The sequence below is a fragment of the Canis lupus genome, chromosome 30 (assembly GCF_011100685.1).
Source record: "Canis lupus familiaris isolate Mischka breed German Shepherd chromosome 30, alternate assembly UU_Cfam_GSD_1.0, whole genome shotgun sequence".
NCBI lineage: Eukaryota > Metazoa > Chordata > Mammalia > Carnivora > Canidae > Canis > Canis lupus.
The window spans coordinates 9,884,726-9,902,766 of record NC_049251.1 but is presented as its reverse complement, the minus strand read 5'-3'; the positions used below and the strand labels follow the sequence as shown (position 1 = coordinate 9,902,766).

General features: G+C 36.3%; 1 protein-coding gene across 1 annotated transcript in view; it reads right to left on the bottom strand.

The window, feature by feature from the left end:
* STARD9 (StAR related lipid transfer domain containing 9) overlaps nucleotides 1-18,041 on the bottom strand; it is a 134,614-nt gene that overhangs the window by 45,210 nt on the left and 71,363 nt on the right. The window contains exons 8-15 of the mRNA XM_038580189.1: nucleotides 13,885-13,954; nucleotides 12,409-12,481; nucleotides 5,673-5,740; nucleotides 4,520-4,617; nucleotides 3,930-4,136; nucleotides 3,650-3,747; nucleotides 2,604-2,681; nucleotides 2,111-2,182 (exon numbers count right to left, since the gene is read on the bottom strand). Coding sequence (XP_038436117.1) covers nucleotides 2,111-2,182; nucleotides 2,604-2,681; nucleotides 3,650-3,747; nucleotides 3,930-4,136; nucleotides 4,520-4,617; nucleotides 5,673-5,740; nucleotides 12,409-12,481; nucleotides 13,885-13,954 — 764 coding nt within the window. The remainder of the gene's footprint in view (nucleotides 1-2,110; nucleotides 2,183-2,603; nucleotides 2,682-3,649; nucleotides 3,748-3,929; nucleotides 4,137-4,519; nucleotides 4,618-5,672; nucleotides 5,741-12,408; nucleotides 12,482-13,884; nucleotides 13,955-18,041) is intronic.

Sequence of the window (18,041 nt, the reverse complement as noted above, 5' to 3'; positions counted from 1 at the left end):
TGAATAAATAAAATCTTAAAAAAAAAAAAACCTCTCTCCCTCTCCCTCTGTCTCTATCCACTTCCCTCTCTAAAAATATATATATATATATTAATATCATATATAATATAATATAGCAAGTTAGAGGCCTTAAGCTAAGGCCACCTGGGGAACGTGAATAAACAGTGTTGAATGCAAGGTGGTTTTTTTCTTCTTTTGGTGGAAATTTCCTAGGCAGGGAAGTTATTCTGGGAATGGAAGAACTGAGGAAGCCCAAGAAAAGGACCTGGGTCCATTTCTCAGAAAATGGATACTTGAGAAAAAACTAAGTATGCCAAGTTCAGGCACAAGTGTTTTACCCCAGAAATGTTACTTTTAATGTTATAATCATTGAATTGAAGTCTGCAAAGAATAAGACTACAGGGTACCCATGGATTAGGACCTAGCAAAGGTGAGCAGCAAGGCACTCTGGCTTACAGTTTAGCCTGCCTGGCTCAGCTACCTGGAGGTACCACTGAACACACTTCCCCTTCTGGCTGGTTTTCATCACATACTCCTATGCTGCCTAAGGTCATCAGGCCAGCAAGTGGCAGATTCAAGACAAGGTCTGCCAAAATATATAAAACTGCTAATGAGCGTGAATGATTTTGACTCTGTACCTTATCTTTTATGTATATAGGTGTGATATATTCTGAACCAAAAATTAGAACATATATTTAAATACAGAATTTTTGAGAAATGTCTGGATGTGTGATGTAGTTTTAAAGTTTAGTTTGGGTAACAAAATATTGACATAGCCAGGATACTTTATAATGTATACAGATGATGAAACAGAATACTGGGAATTGGGATATGCGGTTGTCATATCTAAATCTAACCTGTCACACAATAATGCTTGACATTTCTTCCTTATAAATGTCTCCAGGAATCATCATTTAATCTAACCTCCCCAAATGTCTATCCTTACCCTCATGGGGTCACAAAATTACTCTCTCTCCTGGTTATCTCTCTGTTTCCAATCTTCCTTCCCTTCAATTCATCCTACCCACAACTTTCATATTAATTTCCCAATATATGCCTTTATTATGTCACCAATCTGGTTCAAGAAGCCATGAGTAATATTGTGAATGTCAAGTTCAAACCTTCTAAACTGGCCCTAACCTTACCTTCACTAAACTCTACCATGAGCATGTATTCTAGTCAGCTCAGTCTTCCTTATACTGTGTGCTTCCACATGGCCTCCCACACCAGTTTATCCTTCCAGTTCCATGGCTCTGCTGATATTATCCCACCCTCACCCAAAATGTCTTACCCTTTTCTTCCTATCTAACACACTCTACTGATCTTTCAAGGTCTAGTTCAAGTTCTCTATCCTCCAGCTTCAGCACTGTGATACCTGCACTGAAAATTCTAAGCCATAATGATTTCTCCCTTCCCTTCGTGGATGTATCTTGCAAGAAGTTACTATGGCCGAGTTCAAAAAAAAAGCTCTCTTCATATAACTCATATAGTTCACTACATTTAACCATTCCCTAAATGTGTTTCCAACTCAACTGCAAGCCATCTGAAAGAAGGAACTTCTTTGTATCTTTTGAAGCATCACGCTGAGCACCTATTTAGTGCTCAATGAATACATGTCAGTCAATTGATTTACTGACTGGAAAACAATTTTTATTTTCTAGGCTACACTCCCTATCCAGAGGGAGTTATCATGAACCCCTAAGAGAACAAAACAAAGAAAGCTAGTCACCAGCCCCTAGGGCAAACTCATTCCCCACTCAAAGCTCAATGAAGACAAAAACTATCTCTAGACTAAACAGAACCTGTGCCCTGACAAGGAAACAGCCCTGACTCAGGAATAATGAATGGAAGGACACCTGGGTGGCTCAGTGGTTAAGTGTTTGCCTTTGGCTCAGGGCATGATCCTGGTCCGGGGATCGAGTCCCCACTAGGCCTCCTGTGAGGAGCCTGCTTCTCTCTATGCCTGTGTCTATGCCTCTCTCTCTGTATCTTTCATGAATAAATAAAATCTAAAAACAAAAAACAAACAAAAAAAAAGGAATAATGGAAGGAGATGAGACCTACTATCAGGGTGATGTAAAGCTTAACTGTGTCCACCCAATATACCCACCTTCAATTCATTTTGGAGAACCAGTTCTTTCAGATTCTCATCCTTTTCCTCATTCAGTGGACTGAAGTTTCTCTGCACAAAAAGAAATATGTGCTTTGTGGGTCTCATCCTTACTCTTATTAAGGAAGAGAGGAGCAGATAAAAAAGACTATGATTTAAATCAGAAACAATTAGAAGCTTAAATATTGGGGTTCACACTGGTACAAAGAAGGAAAACTCAAATTTTTCTGGAGGACCCCATTCCTTGAATCCACCTACACACAAAATAAGGGCCACTTAAGCAAATATCTTTAGGACAACAAAGAAAATATAGTGAGGATGCCCACCCCATCTGAAACTACTCCGATAATCAGAATAATCCATGTCCTGTCTTTGCTCCTGCCTCTGTTCCACAAGTGTCACTTAATCAAAAACACAGAATGCAGCAGGACTCAGATTCTATGCAGAAGAAAAGGAGGTTTGGGGTACAGAAAAGTTCTGATTGCCTGAATACCAGTTCGAAGTTCAGCAGCATGGCTTTTAGTCTTCTAATCTCCTCCCTGAGTTCTCTGATCAATTTTACATTTGCATCCTGAAACATAAAGAACTTGGTTTCACAAAGACTGATACTAGGCTTCAACCAGCTCTAAGATGCTATAGAGAATTAGTTTGGAAAAAGTGGTTTACCACTTTGGAGTAACTTGAGGCAGTCTTCTCAAAGTAAGGTCCCAGAATCACATCAACTTCACTTAAAAACTTGTTAGAAATGCAAATTCTGCTCTCCCACCCTCTCAATACCTACCAAATCAGAAACTCTTGAGGGCTGGGGCTCAGCTGTGGTTTAATCAACCCTCCAAGTGGTGATTCTGATATACACTTAAGTATGAGAATTGCTGCACTTGAGCAGGAGGTTGACAGGTAACGCAAGTGCCAGTGCAAGTGTAGGTAGTAGATGCCGATCTTCCTGTAATAAAACTAAATTTATACCTACCTAAATACACTGCCTTTTAATTTTAAAACAGTCCACAGACAGGCTATATAGGCTGGCCACCAGTTTGCGATCCCTGCCCTGAAACTTTTCATTGTAAAGCAGATAAGGAATTTTTAAAATTTTCTTATTACTCAACTTTTCAAAACTAATAAATTCTTTTTTTTAAACTAATAAATTCCTTATATGCTTCTTGCAGCCCAAAACAGAGAAGTTGTTGCAGTTTGCACAGAAGAGAAATAAAATACAAGCATACGTCAATATAAATTCAAAACAAAAGCCGAGAACACAGAGACTTTTAAATAATCTTCCTTAGGGTGGCAGTGGTATACCACCGATCTTAAAAGGGATGTTCTCAGAGAAATATCTAAAATAAATTATTCAAAAAGGCAACGAATGAAGTCAGTAGAGATATGAGAGAAGGGTATGACACCAAAAGAAAGAATTTCACTCTATTTTCATTTGGAGAAGTCATGCAAGTAGGGGTGAGGGTGAAGAGAAAGAGATCAATGAAAGAATAAAAGAACTTAGTGTAAACAATACCAGACCAAGACTCCAAGTGAAAGTCTCACCTCATTTACCCGTGGCTTGTTGATGATGTGTTTGGCATTGGATGCATATCTTAGTGTGCTCATGGTCTCACTGTAGCTAGTGTGTGCAGGAGACACAGCTGAGGTAGAAGGAGAAAGTTAAAAACCATGCCAGCCCTTCCGACCCAGCCTGTAACCACTTGCCTTTATTGCTATTGTCCATGCTGTATTATGACACCCTTAATGAAATGGGTGGCCATGGCCCTTTCTCTGAGGTAGAATACCAGTCCTAACACAGAACCTGCTCCAGCCTCCCACTCACTGGCAACCATGATTGTTTTGGAGTTGCCTCCAAGACTGTCCTTCAGCAGCCAGGTCAACACGGAGTCCCGGTATGGGATGTAAGACTGCCTCCGGGAAGGCCCTGCTCCACTGCTGGTCCCTGAAGGAGAGCTAGGGATCCCACTGTCACCATCACTGGCTGCACTGTTGAGGCTTTGGCAGCTGCTGAATGCTTGAGAATTCTGGGCTTTAAAGACAACAAAATAATAAAAGTGTAAGAAGAAAGGAATTATGAAACACATGCATTAAAACAATGGTTGGGGAACATAAATGTAAATATCACACTTTGTAATCCTTCTCTGCATGATAGGATGCCAGTTTGAATCCTGACTTTGATTTTGGACTTAAGACAGACTATGTGAGCCACATGATTTTTCAGTCTCCCTTCTTGAAATGAGATGGGATGGGATAATGATCACAGTGTCCTCAACTGCAGACAAGTATCAATTTTCATGTCCTCATCAGAGGTAACTTTATAAAAAAGAACCTTGTAAATGTCTACCCTATTTCATAAAATTATTTTCCAAAGTCTCCCTCCCACTCTGATGATCCAGTCCATAAGCAAAATACCTAAGGTGGAGATAACAATTCCCAGAGTCACAAGAGACTTGTTGATATTGGCTCCTTCGGTAATCCGGTCCTTACAGTAACTGGGATCTGCTCTTTCACTAAAAAAAATCAATGAAAACAAAAATAAAAGAAAGAAGAAGACCTTGTCCTTATAATGCTGTTGAAAGACACTATTCATTATGTGGTACATTATGTAAAAAGCCCACAAGATAAATTCTTTTTAGAATTTAGTGCCAGAAAAAAGTATTATCTTGTAATGAACTGGCATTCCTCCACTTCTCAGGCAATAGAAATCAAATAATTCATTAATTTCATCTATTTATGGCCTTATGGTATCTGTCGATGTCTTGAATTCCTTTTTTAAGTCAATGGGAAATATTGAAAAGTCACACTTCCAAATGCCTGATAATAGTTTCTCCCAGACAGTATTGCATTTTTCCCCTCAAAATGCCAGAGTTGCAGCTGACAGAAACAACACTTAATTTTAAGGGAATGACGTACCATATTAATAATTTAGCAGTTTTAAAATAAGAAAATTTGCTTTATCTCACCTCACACTTTTTTTGCAACATTATCCCCAAGACTTTCTTTCTGAATATACATGTGACTATAATTCATGCTTTCTTCTAATACTTAGAAGATCATATCTTGTCCTCCATGCCACAGTATTTTTCAAAACTTTCTTCCCCTCTTTTCCCCCCAGTATTGCGTAGGGCTGCATAAAATCAATATTAAGACAGAGGGAAAAAAAAAGTGTACTAACCCAGTTACTTCCACTTAGAGCAGTGGTTTTTGATCTTGACTATACACTGGAATTACCTGGGCAGCTTCAAAAAGCGATGCCTGCACTATCTCTGACATCACTATAAAGTGACTTATTTGATCAGAGGTGAAACCAAGGCACTGAGAATTTTTAAAGGCCCAGGTAATTTTAATAGGCAGCTAAGATTTAGAACCCCTGACACTGAAGATTTTTTCAGCCCCTGAGAATTATAATTTCTTAACATAGCATTCAAAAATTTGTTTCTTTAATAATTTTCTCAGGCTGACTGAAATGTGAAAAAGGATGGAACAAGTTTATTCCCTGTAAAATGGGCAAGAACAAGGTCATTGTCAAGGGATTAATTTCCCTTGGCTTTGAAATCCTAATTACCTGCCTGCTAGGTCCACAAGGTTGATCTTGCTAGCAATTTCAGATGGGAGGTTGTTCTCCAGGACTGCCTAAGGTAGAAAACACATTTAAAGCTTGTCATTTGAACAGCATGATTTTTTCCCTTTAGACATCCTCCTAAACAAGCTGGTATTCTGGATTTTTAGCCAAATCATGCAAGAAATCTGTATTTGAATGTGCTCTGAATTAAATAAGCTCCCAAAGTCTGATAATCAGTAAGACCTGGGGTCTTACTTCATCAAAAATATGAGCAAGACTTCCACAGAGTTAAGTGGGCAATTCCCCACAAAGTCTTATGAGTACAATTTTCAGAGGTACCAGAAATTTTAGTACAATTTAGCAGGCAAATGCTCAACTCCCCTTCTAGGGGCTGACTCTCATCTGTAGAGATCCACAGCAGGCCCCTGACTGGGTTTGTCTATCCTTAACTGGAGTCATAGCCTATTAACTTGCAAGGGCAAGCACTCTATGTTTTCTATTCAGGGGCATCCAGCCCTCAAGAGCAAAACTACCTTGCCTTTTTTTTAAAAAAACATTAAGGGTGGGGTTTTGTTATTTTATTTTAATGTTTAAATAAACCCCTATATGTACTGGCAACCGATTTTTCACAAACTTGCAAAGGTAATCAGTGCAGATTGTGTAATCTTTCCAACAAATAGTGATAGGACAAGTGGATATCCATATGTTAATCACCAAAATCCAGTTTTAAAACATTTCCAATAACCCCCCAAATTTTCCCAAGTCAGTATGTAATCAATCTATTCCCATCCTATGCCCAGGCAACCACTCAACTTTCTATATAAAATTTGCCTTCTCAGAATATTTTATACAAATGGAATCATACAATGTCTGGCTTCTTTCACTGTGCATAATTATTTTGAGATTCATCCATGTTGAGGCATGTATCAAGAGTTTGCTCTTTTTTATTGATGAATAGTATTCCATCATACGAATATACTGGGTTTATTTATTCATTCACCTCCTCATGGTCATTTGAGTTGTTTCTGGCTTTGAGCAATTACAAATAAAGTTGCTATGAATATTTGAGTACCAGTCTTTGTATGGACATACCATTTCTTTTCTCTTGGGAAAAATAGCTAGACATAGAATTGGATTATATGGTAGATACATGTTTAAACTGTTAAATTCTTTTCCATGGATGTACCACTCACTTTACATTCCAACTGGTAATATAGTGGATGAGAACTCCAGCTTCTACATATAAGGCCATGACTTAGCATAATCACTCTTTTGAATTTTAGCTATTTTATTTTTTTAAAGATTTTATTTATTTTTAATTCATGAGAGACACACACACACAGAGAGAGAGAGAGAGAGAGAGAGAGAGAGGCAGAGACACGGGCAGAGGGAGAAGCAGGCTTCATGCAGGGAACCTGACGTGGGACTCAATCCCGGGTCACCAGGATCAGGCCCTGGGCTGAAGGTGGTGCTAAACCATTGAACCACCTGGGCTGCCCAAATTTTAGCTATTTTAAAAGGTGGATAGTGGTATCTTATTTGATTTTAACTTACAGTCTCTTAATGATTAATAATGTTTGCATTTTTTCAAGTGCTTAATTACCATCTGTGTATTTTCTTTAGTTAAGTGTTGGTTTAAAATTTTTTCCCACTGCTTTGAGTTGCTTTCTTACTTCTGAGTAAGACCTATATATTAGAGGTCTATATATTATCATGGATACAAATCCTTTATCAGATAGGTTTTACAAATAAATTTTCCTATCTTTTTCTTTTTATTCTCTTCATAATGTCTTTCAAAGAAAAGTTTTAAATTTTGACCAACTGCAAATTTCAGTTTGTTCTTGTTCAATTTATGCTTTTGTGCCACGTTAAAAAAAAAAAAAAAAAAAAAAACCTTTGCCTAGTTCAATACCACAAAGGTTCCCCAAAGTTATCTCCAAGTTTAATAGTTTCAGACTTTACATTTATATCTATGATCTAGTTGGAGTTAACTTTTAGATAAAGTGCAAGGAATGGATCAAAGTTGTTTTGTTTGTGGCGGGGGTGGTGGTGGTGGTGTTTTTTGTTTTAACATACGGATATCCACTTGTCCTATCACTATTTGTTGGAAAGATTACACAATCTGCACTGATTACCTTTGCAAGTTTGTGAAAAATCGGTTGCCAGTATATATAGGGGTTTATTTTGGACTCCCTACTGTTCCATGGATCTATTTGTCTATCTTAACATTAATGTCACACTGTCTTGATTAGCCTTTTATTTTTACCCCAAAAATAACTGTATTAGGAGAAATTCCAAACATACATAACAGTAGAAAAAATAGTATAATGAATCCTCAGGTACCTGTCACCTAGCTTCAACAATAATAACTTGTAGCCAGTCTCACTTTGCTTATACCCCCACTTACTTCACCTACCCACATTATTTTAAAGCCAATTCATCACTAAAATTTCATCTGTAAATATTACAATATGCATCTCTGAAGGACAAAGACCCTTAAAAACACAATCACAATCAGTATTCCTAGGACATTATCAACAATTCCTTACAGCATCAAATATCTAGTCACTGTTTCCTACTCAGTTTAAGTTTCTTTGAATCAGAATCCAACTAAAGTCCTACATAATGAAATTAATTGAGGTGTCTTTTTTTTTTTAAGGTAGATAACTTTAAATTTGAATGTGCCATCATTTATTTTTTCCAGTTTTGAGATGTAACTGACAAATACCATTGTAAGTTTAAGATCTATAACTTAATGATTTTATATATATAAAATCATTAAGTTATATATAAATATATATTAATGATTAAAATCATTAAGTTATATATATATATACACACACACACACATATATATAGCCAAAGGATTACCACAATAAGTTAACATCCACCACTTCACACAATTACAAATTTTTTGCCTTTGTGGTAACTTTAAGATCTACTCTTCCAGCAACTTTCAAATATACAATACAGCATTGTTAACTCTAGTCATCAAATAGTACTTTATATCCCCGTAACTTACTTACCTTATTAATTGCATACTTTAGCTTTACATGGTATATGGTTTACCCTGGAGAAGGGTCTATGTGCACTTAAAAAATGTATTCTGTAGATGTTAAGAGTTCTTCAAATGTCAGTTCATACTGGCTGATAATGTTCTATATTCTTCTATTTCCTTGCTAATTTCTGCCTAGTTGTTCTACCAACTACTGAAAGCAAAATACTGAAATCTTTATTATAACTGACTTGATTATTTCTCCTTTAAGTTCTGTTATTTTCCTTCTTACATTTTGGACCTCTGCTGTTGGGAGCACATACGTTTGGACCTCTGCTGTTGGGAGCACATACGTTTATAACTGTTAGATCTTTTTGATGTATGGATTCTTTATCATTATGAAATGTCCCTCTTTGTCTATAGTACATATTTGTCTTAAAAATTATTTTTTGTCTGACATTAAGATAATACTCTAATTCTTATGGTTACTATATATATGGTATATATTTTTCTATCCCTTAACTTTCAATATACTTGTATCTTTTTTTTTTTACTTTTTTTTTTTTATTGGTGTTCAATTTACTAACATACAGAATAACACCCAGTGCCCGTCACCCATTCACTCCCACCCCCCGCCCTCCTCCCCTTCTACCACCCTTAGTTCGTTTCCCAGAGTTAGCAGTCTTTACGTTCTGTCTCCCTTTCTGATATTGCCCACACATTTCTTCTCCCTTCCCTTATTTTCCCTTTCACTATTATTTATATTCCCCAAATGAATGAGAACATATAATGTTTGTCCTTCTCCGACTGACTTACTTCACTCAGCATAATACCCTCCAGTTCCATCCACGTTGAAGCAAATGGTGGGTATTTGTCATTTCTAATAGCTGAGTAATATTCCATTGTATACATAAACCACATCTTCTTTATCCATTCATCTTTCGTTGGACACCGAGGCTCCTTCCACAGTTTGGCTATCGTGGCCATTGCTGCTAGAAACATCGGGGTGCAGGTGTCCCGGCGTTTCATTGCATTTGTATCTTTGGGGTAAATCCCCAACAGTGCAATGTATCTTTGAATCTAAGGACCATTTCTTGGAGACAGTGTAGAGCTGAGTTTTGCTTTTATCCATTCATGCAACTTAATGTAATTATTAATGCATTCAGAATTGTACCTGTTTTTCTATTTATTTTCCATATGTTTCGTGTATTTTTTTGCACCACTGTTCTTCCTTCACTGTCTTTTCTGTGTTATTTTTTAGTGTACCATTTCTAATTTTTGAATTATATTTTTGAGTTACTTTCTTAGTGGTTGCTCTACAGATTACAATATGCATCACAACTCATCATGATCAATCTCAAAATAATACTAACATAATTCCTATAAACATAGAAACTTTACTCCAATACATCTTCTTTTCCTCTTCATTCCTTTGTGCTATTAGTGCCATATGTGTAACAATGTATATATATGTGATGTATGTAATATAGCACTATAATTATTCTTTTATGCGATCTTATTTTCAATAAAATTGGGATAAAACATAAGAATGTATTTATGTAGCTTTTTATATTAACCTACATATTTCCTATTCTCAGAACTTTTCACTCCTTCCTGTAGACTTAAGTTACTGATATTGCTTTCTCTCAGCCTGAAAAATTTCATTTGGTTTTCTCGTAAGATAGGCTTGCTAGCGATTAATTCTTTTTTTTTTTCTTTTTTATCTGGGGACTGTTCTTATTTTATCTTCACTTTGAAAGTTAATTTTTATGCATATAGAATTCTTGGTTTATTTATTTCCTTTCAACACTCTGTCTTCTGGGGTCCAATGTTTGATGAAAAATTGGTCATTAATCATGTAATTGTTCTCTTGTACATCATAAGTCCGCTTTCTCTAGCTATATTCAAGATTTTCTTTATATTTTTCAACAATTTTACCATGAAGTATCTAAGTATGGATCTTTTTATGTTTATTTTACTTGGAGTTCTTAAAATACTTGTATCTGTACACTAATGATTTTTAACTTTTGGAATTTTTTGGCCACTATTTTTCAAATTTTTCTTATGCCTATTTTCTCTTCTCTTTCTGGGATCCCCATTACACTTATACTAACACATTTGCTGTGGTCCAACAGGTCTGTGAGGCTCTGTACATTTTTCTTTAATCTTTTTTTTTTTTTATTCATTCTTCTTGAAACTGGATGATTTCCATTTATCTATGTTCACATTAGCTAATTCTTCTGCCATCCTCATATCTGCTCAAGTCCCACTATTTTTTTTTTGTTTCATTATTGCAAAAATCAATTCCAGGACCCCCATTTTATAAAACAATGTTTATGATTTTATAAAAATTCCCTAGAGTCACTGGCATCATATTTTCCTTTAATTCATTAAACATGGTTTCCTTCAACTCCTTGAACATACTTACATTAGTTGCTTTGAAGTCTTTATATGCTAAATCAAACATCTGGAAAACTGAGAATCAATTTCTACTGTTTTTTTTTTCCCCTCCACGACCATGGGTCATATTTTCTTATTGCCTTATGCATGTCTAATGATTTTTGGTCGAATATTAGACATTTTAGATAATATATTGTACCAACTCTGAATTCTGAATTTTTTCCTCTTGAGTTGTTGTTGTTTGGTTTCTCTGGCCTAAAAATCTCGAAAATCTGCCTTCCTAGCAATACTATATTCAAAGAGGTCTCTTCATTTTTTTCCCTTTAGTCATTTTTAATTCTAAGCTTGGCCTTCTGGGGCTGCCCTCTGCAGAGCTGAGTGTTCAGCAAAAGACTGGTCAGAAGTTATAATCAAACACCTCGAGCCAATAAGATCTCTATTCTCTGTTGATGGATCTACGTGTGGGCTTGGGAATGCAATAAAAGTTCAGTTTTAGGTTTAAGTTCTGTTCAATACAAGGTATGTAAGGATCCTAATTAAGCCCACTATGGCTGCATCATTTTCCAGAACTCCCTATTAAATCCCCAAATAATCTGTCAGTTCTTTTCTTGCCTGAAAGAGACCCACAATCCCAGGCTAATGGAGTCATTAGTTTCCTTGTTAGCTTGCCACCAAGAGCACCATTCTGACAATGGTCCAAATCAAGTGAATTCTTCCAGCAGAGGTAGTAATAAAATTAATGGTTTTCACCATCTTCCTTTCCCTGATTGAACTACTTCACTGACAGAGACAGGCAGGGATGGGACTAGCCCAAGGCAATACACCACAGATTTGTACTATTCTTACCTGTAATTAAGTAGTTTTCTTGAATAAATATCTTGGTTTACTATATGTCTCTGGTCTATTTTTAGAGCAGAGAAATGGTTGTTTTGATTTTGACAGTTTTGTTCAAGTTTATAGTTGCTTTTGGGAGATAGGATTTGTTGACCTCCTCACTCCATCATAACAGAAGTAAAACCACTTTTTCATTATAATGTTTATTTTCATTTCAATCCTACTTCTTGTTTTAAATGCTCATACTAATCACACAGATATAAAAGTACTTTGAAATGTTAAAACTAAAATATAAGTTGAAGATATTTTGATTAGTCTTTATTAAACTGCCTCTACTCTTTCTGGTGTAGAGCTTAGTAGACTGTATGTAGGTCTTCCTTATATATTAGGTCACAGGAGAGGACCTGTAAATGGAAAGGTATGAAGAAAGGAAAAGAAATAAGACAACAAGAAAGCAGTCAAAAGGGACTAGAAAAGTTAGAAATCTAAGCAAATAAAGGGGTAACCAACCTGTGTATAGTAGATAGTGAAGATGGCATGGGATCTGCTGCTGGCCTCATGAATATGAGTAGCTGCTGTGATTCTGTGTACATAAAGGAAAACAATTAGGATAAATATAATTTATGCATGGTGAATCCTTAAGAATCCATGGTGAACACAAGAAATGTTAGTGCCAAGGTTCACAGGTGAGAATCCTAAAACATCCATATTTAATTCAGTTTAGTTAGGAGAGTGGTCCAAAAATGGCAAAAGCAGCATTCTAGGTACTGATATCTCAGAATAAAAGGGAGTGTAGCTTCATAGTAAACCACATTAGAACATTTTTTAAGCAAGAGAAGCAAAAATCAGAGTTGAAAGGGAATACAAGAGCGCCATCAACCTGGAAGAATATCCCTAAAATAGACCCATTTAAGTAGGGCAAATGGAGGTAGAGAGCTTGCTGGAGAAGTGTCAAAGAGAAAGTAAAATGTTATTAAACACTAAATATTAATCTTATAGTGTCAGAAAAGAATTTGAAATGAGATCTTGAATTATGTCAATGTCATACTTGAGCCAGTAAAATTCATAACCTTCTTTAGAAAGTCATTGCAATATTAACCCTTAAAGTCAGAAGAGTCTTCCCTTTATCTAAATCTAAGTCAATCATATTTCAGTTTAAGACCATCTCATTGCCTTCTGTTCTCAGAGGAGCTGGAGAATTGAAGAGTCAAACTCCAAAGGCAGGTCTCATGATTCAAGGATAAAAAAAGTGAAGCCTGACACTTAAAGATCAAGGAACCCAGGGTACCCTGAAGACCAGGATAGTTCCATGAAACCCAAGGAGCAGAAAGTTAAATTTAAAGTTCCTCCTTCATGGTCAATTAATTTAGACTAGCCACTAATAGGGTAAAAAGACTACATCCCAGCATTTTTTCCAGATAGAAAGGCTATTCTTTCAGGCATATACTAATAACAGTCTGGGTATTTCTTAGTAACTAACAATATGGAATATTATCACAATTTACAATAGCTTATAGAAGAGTCTACAGTGCTTATTCATAGCAGATTCAAAACAGTCTTTTTTGAGTGGCCTTTACAAGTATGCAAAACTAGAAGAAAAATGGTTTTCTGAAACACTTAAAACTATATTGAATCTTATTTCTATCATGCTTACAGAGAGGACAATGCAGGCAAGAATCTTTTTTTTTTTTTTTTGGTTAAAATAGCAAAAGTTGTATATTATAAGGCAAAACACAGAGAAAACTCTGGGCTTACTGCCTAATATTACCATATCAAGAACAAACTCCAGCTTCACTACTAATGAGAAATGCACAAAATCTTAGCCACTGCCCCTTATCCTGGGTACATTACTATTCTGAGAAAGGCCTCTTGATTGTAAAGATGGAAGCTACTGTGAGAAGTATAATCATATACTCCAAAGGGAGATGAGCATACAGGAAAGAAGAAGGAAACTGAAAGAAGGACAGCAACAATTAAACCTGTTACCTGTTTGCTATTCCCTCCTCCAAGAGTTGAATTACTTGCTTATAGTTGGTAACTACATGTTGAGATAAACCTATCAGATTTGTGAGGGAGGAAAAAAGAAAATAAAATTTTGGTAAAGTGTAATTTCTTCCTGTAGGTCATTAACTTTATCCTATATCATTTGATAGACAAACATGAGAAAGACTAAATTCCTTAAGATAATATATTAAATCAACAAATTCTTATTGGAAGCCTACTATGAGGCATTATGATAGACTCTGGAAACACAGGTCTCTGCCCTCACAGAGAATGTAGCCCAGAATTAATAAAGTGGTTATACTAACAACAACAAAAACAATGGTAATTCCTTACAATTTAGCTATATATGTATAAGAAAAGTTACTATATTACCTCCTTTGGCCCTCACAAAATTGCTGAGGTAAACAGATGCTACGTGCCCCAAAAGATGGCAGACTCAATTTGGCATGCAAAACATACAATACACATGTCCCTATCCAATCACAATTTACAGTCATAAATTACACTATATAACATAATATGGCCAAATGCCACCAGAGTAGAAGAGATAATAAATGCTAAGGCAGTCAGAGGAGTGGCCAGGGCAGGCTCCATGGAGGAAGTGAGACTTGAATTTAGTCACTACAGAATGAGTAGGCTTCACGTAGATGAAGAGGAGCTTAGGACACGAAAGTAAGTGTTTATGAATGGTTACTGATCAAGTCAAAACATTCCTTCACAAATGAATCAGAGATACAGAACAAACTAACTTTGTTGGCTCATTACTGAATTACGCTAGGAATTAGCAAAGCAATTTCAACACTGAGTAGATTTCTTTATAATGAGAAATTATTGTTAAAACCACAATGACGTAAAATGTGGCTAAAATAAAAAAACACAAGAAACAACAAATGTTGGCGAGAATGCAGCGAGAAGGGAACCCTCACATACTGTAAGCAAGAATGCAAACTAGTGCAACCACTGTGGAAGCCAAAATGGAGATTCCTCACAAAATTAAAAACAGAACTACCATATGGTCCAGTAATTCCACTATTTACCCAAAAGAATATGAAAACTCTAATTTGAAAAGATATATGCGCCTCTATGTTTATAGCAGCATTATTCACAAGAGCCAAAATATGGAAGCAGCCGAGTGTCCATTGATAGATGAACAAAGAAACTGTGATACAGATATACAATATAGACATATATAATGTAATATTACTCAGCCATAAATAGGAATGAAATCTTGCCATTTACAATAATATGGATGGGACTAGAGAGTATAACACTTAGTGAAATAAGTCAGAAAAAGACAAATACCATATTATTTCACTCATGTGGAATTTAAGAAACAAAACAAATGAACAAAGAAAAAAAAAGAAAAGAAAAACGGACTCTTAACTGCTCATCTAGAGAACTGATGGTTATCGGAGGGGAGGTGAGTGGGGGACAGGTGAAATAGGTGATGGGGATTAAGAGTTCCTTAACATGATGGGCAATGAATAATGTGTAGAATTGTTGAATCACCGTATTTCACACCTGAAACTAATATAACACTGTATGTTAGCTATACTGGATATAAAATTTTAAAAATAAATTCAACAGGGCAGCCCCAGTGGCACAGCGGTTTGGCGCCGCCTGCAGCCTGGGGTGTGATCCTGGAGACCCGGATCAAGTCCCATGTAGGGCTCCCTGCGTGGAGCCTGCTTCTCCCTCTGCCCGTGTCTCTGCCTCTCTCTCGCTCTCTATGAATGAATAAATAAATACATCTTTAAAAAATAATAATAATAATAAATTCAACAACTGAAACTAATGATACATTATACATTAATTGAATTTAAATAAGATGAAAATTAAAAATAGGGATGCCTGGGTGGCTCAGAGGTTGAGCATCTGCCTTTGGTTCAGGGCGTGATCCTGGAGTCCCAGGATCAGGTCCCACATTAGGCTCCATGCATGGAGGCTGCTTCTCCCTCTGCCTGTGTCTCTGCCTCTCTCTCTATGTGTCTTTCATAAATGAATAAATAAAATCTTTAAAAAAATTAAAATAATAAAATTTAAAATGAAATAAAACAAATTTAAAAGTTATTATTTAGATGTTCTAATAGTTTTGCAGTTATGTTTTTAAAAAATCATTCCTTATCAGGCTCCTCACAGGGAGCTTGCTTCTCCCTCTGCCTGTCTCTGCCTCTCTCTCTGTCTCTCTCATGAATAAGTATATAAACTCTTTAAATAAATAAATAAATAAACAAATAAATAAATATATAATAAAAATCATTCCTTATCTTTTAGGGCTATGTACTAACATATAGATGAATTGATGTGACATCTGTAATTTGCCTCAAAACAACATAAGATGAAGAAAAGTGGAGAGGAATATAGATAGAGCAGAAATGGCCAAGGGTTAGTGGTTATTTTAACTGGGTAATGGGTATAGAGTGTTCATTATATTAGCCTATTTTTTTTCATTCTATTTTATTCTATCCTATTTCATTTATCCAAAAAATGCTGACAATTAGCCTATTTTTTGTGTATGCTCAAAAGTCTCTATAATAAAAAGAGTTTTAAAATGTTTTTAAGATTTATTTATTATTTTAGAAAGAAGGAGGGAGAGGCAACAGGACAGGACCCCTAAAAGACTCCTCACTGAGCATGGAGCCCAATGTGGGGCCCAATCTCACGACCCTGAGATCATGACCTGAGTCAAAACCAAGAGTTGGGCGCTTAACCAAAAGAGCCACACAGGAGTCCCAAAGAGTTTTAAAAACTTTAACCAAGGATGGAGACTTTCTGTTTTTTTTTTTTTAAAGATTTTATTTATTTAGATAAATAAATTTAGATTCATTTATTTAAAGAGACACAGAGAAAGGCAGAAACATAGGCAGAGGGAGGAGAAGCGGGCTCCATGTAGGAGCCCAATGTGGGACTCGAGCCCAGAACTCCAGGATCATGCCCTGAGCCGAAGGCAGGCGCTCAACTGCTGAGCCACCCAGACGTCCCAAGACTTTCTGCTTTTGATAATGACAAATGAGATAACACAAATTGATCCTTCCAGTAAAAACTATTAGAAAAATCTAGACAAAATATTAAAGACATAAGCTTTTAGGCACAGAGGGATAACCAGATAGTAAAAATTTTCCAGCCCATATATTGGGGGAAGATGGAAGCCCAGAAAAATGAGGCCAACATCTGGGGACACTTTTCCTCTGAAGTCATTTGGGATAGGTGACACAGCCTCACAGGTCTAGGAAGATACAGACTGTAGTAGACTACAGACTACTACTACTGTAGTAGACTACAGTAGACTCTGTAGTCCAGAGTCTATACAGAGTTGCCCTATAGAACTCTACTTGAGTTGGAAACCCAAAGGGCTAGAACATAAGAATAAGGTTGTTAGAAGTAAACAGCCTTTGGGGGCGCCTGAGTGGCTCAGCTGAGCCTCGCACCTGCTTCAGATTTTCTCTTTCCCTCGGCCACCCCTCCATCTCTTAAAAAAAAAAAAGGAAAGAACTCTTGAAGGGATTACAGTTCAGCTTTGAGAATATTCTCAAACCTTAAATTGGACTGAGGTAATTCTGGATCACTAGCTTGTAGATAAACTTGGTGCAAACAAATATGTCTTCTGTAGAGCAAGATACCATTGTCCTGGACCTCTAAATTATTACTCTAAACAATTTAGCAAATGCCATCTGGCACAAAATTATAACATATCAAACATTCAAGTATACTTGGCAATAAATAAATGAAAACCAGCAAAAATAATAGACAATAGAGATGCAAGAAAAATTCAGATATTGGGGTTACGGTAACTTTAAAGTAAATCTGCTTACTATTTTCATGAAACTGAAAAACAAGATTACAAAATTTCAGAGAAAATTGGAAGCTATAATGAAAGAATCAAATGGAGATCTGGGAAATAAAAAAATAATAAAGTGAGGGGATCCCTGGGTGGCACAGCGGTTTGGCGCCTGCCTTTGGCCCAGGGCGCGATCCTGGAGACCCGGAATCGAATCCCACATCGGGCTCCCGGTGCATGGAGCCTGCTTCTCCCTCTGCCTATGTCTCTGCCTCTCTCTCTCTCTCTCTCTCTCTGTGACTATCATAAATAATTAAAAATTTTAAAAAAAAATAATAATAAAGTGAAAATAAGTATTCAA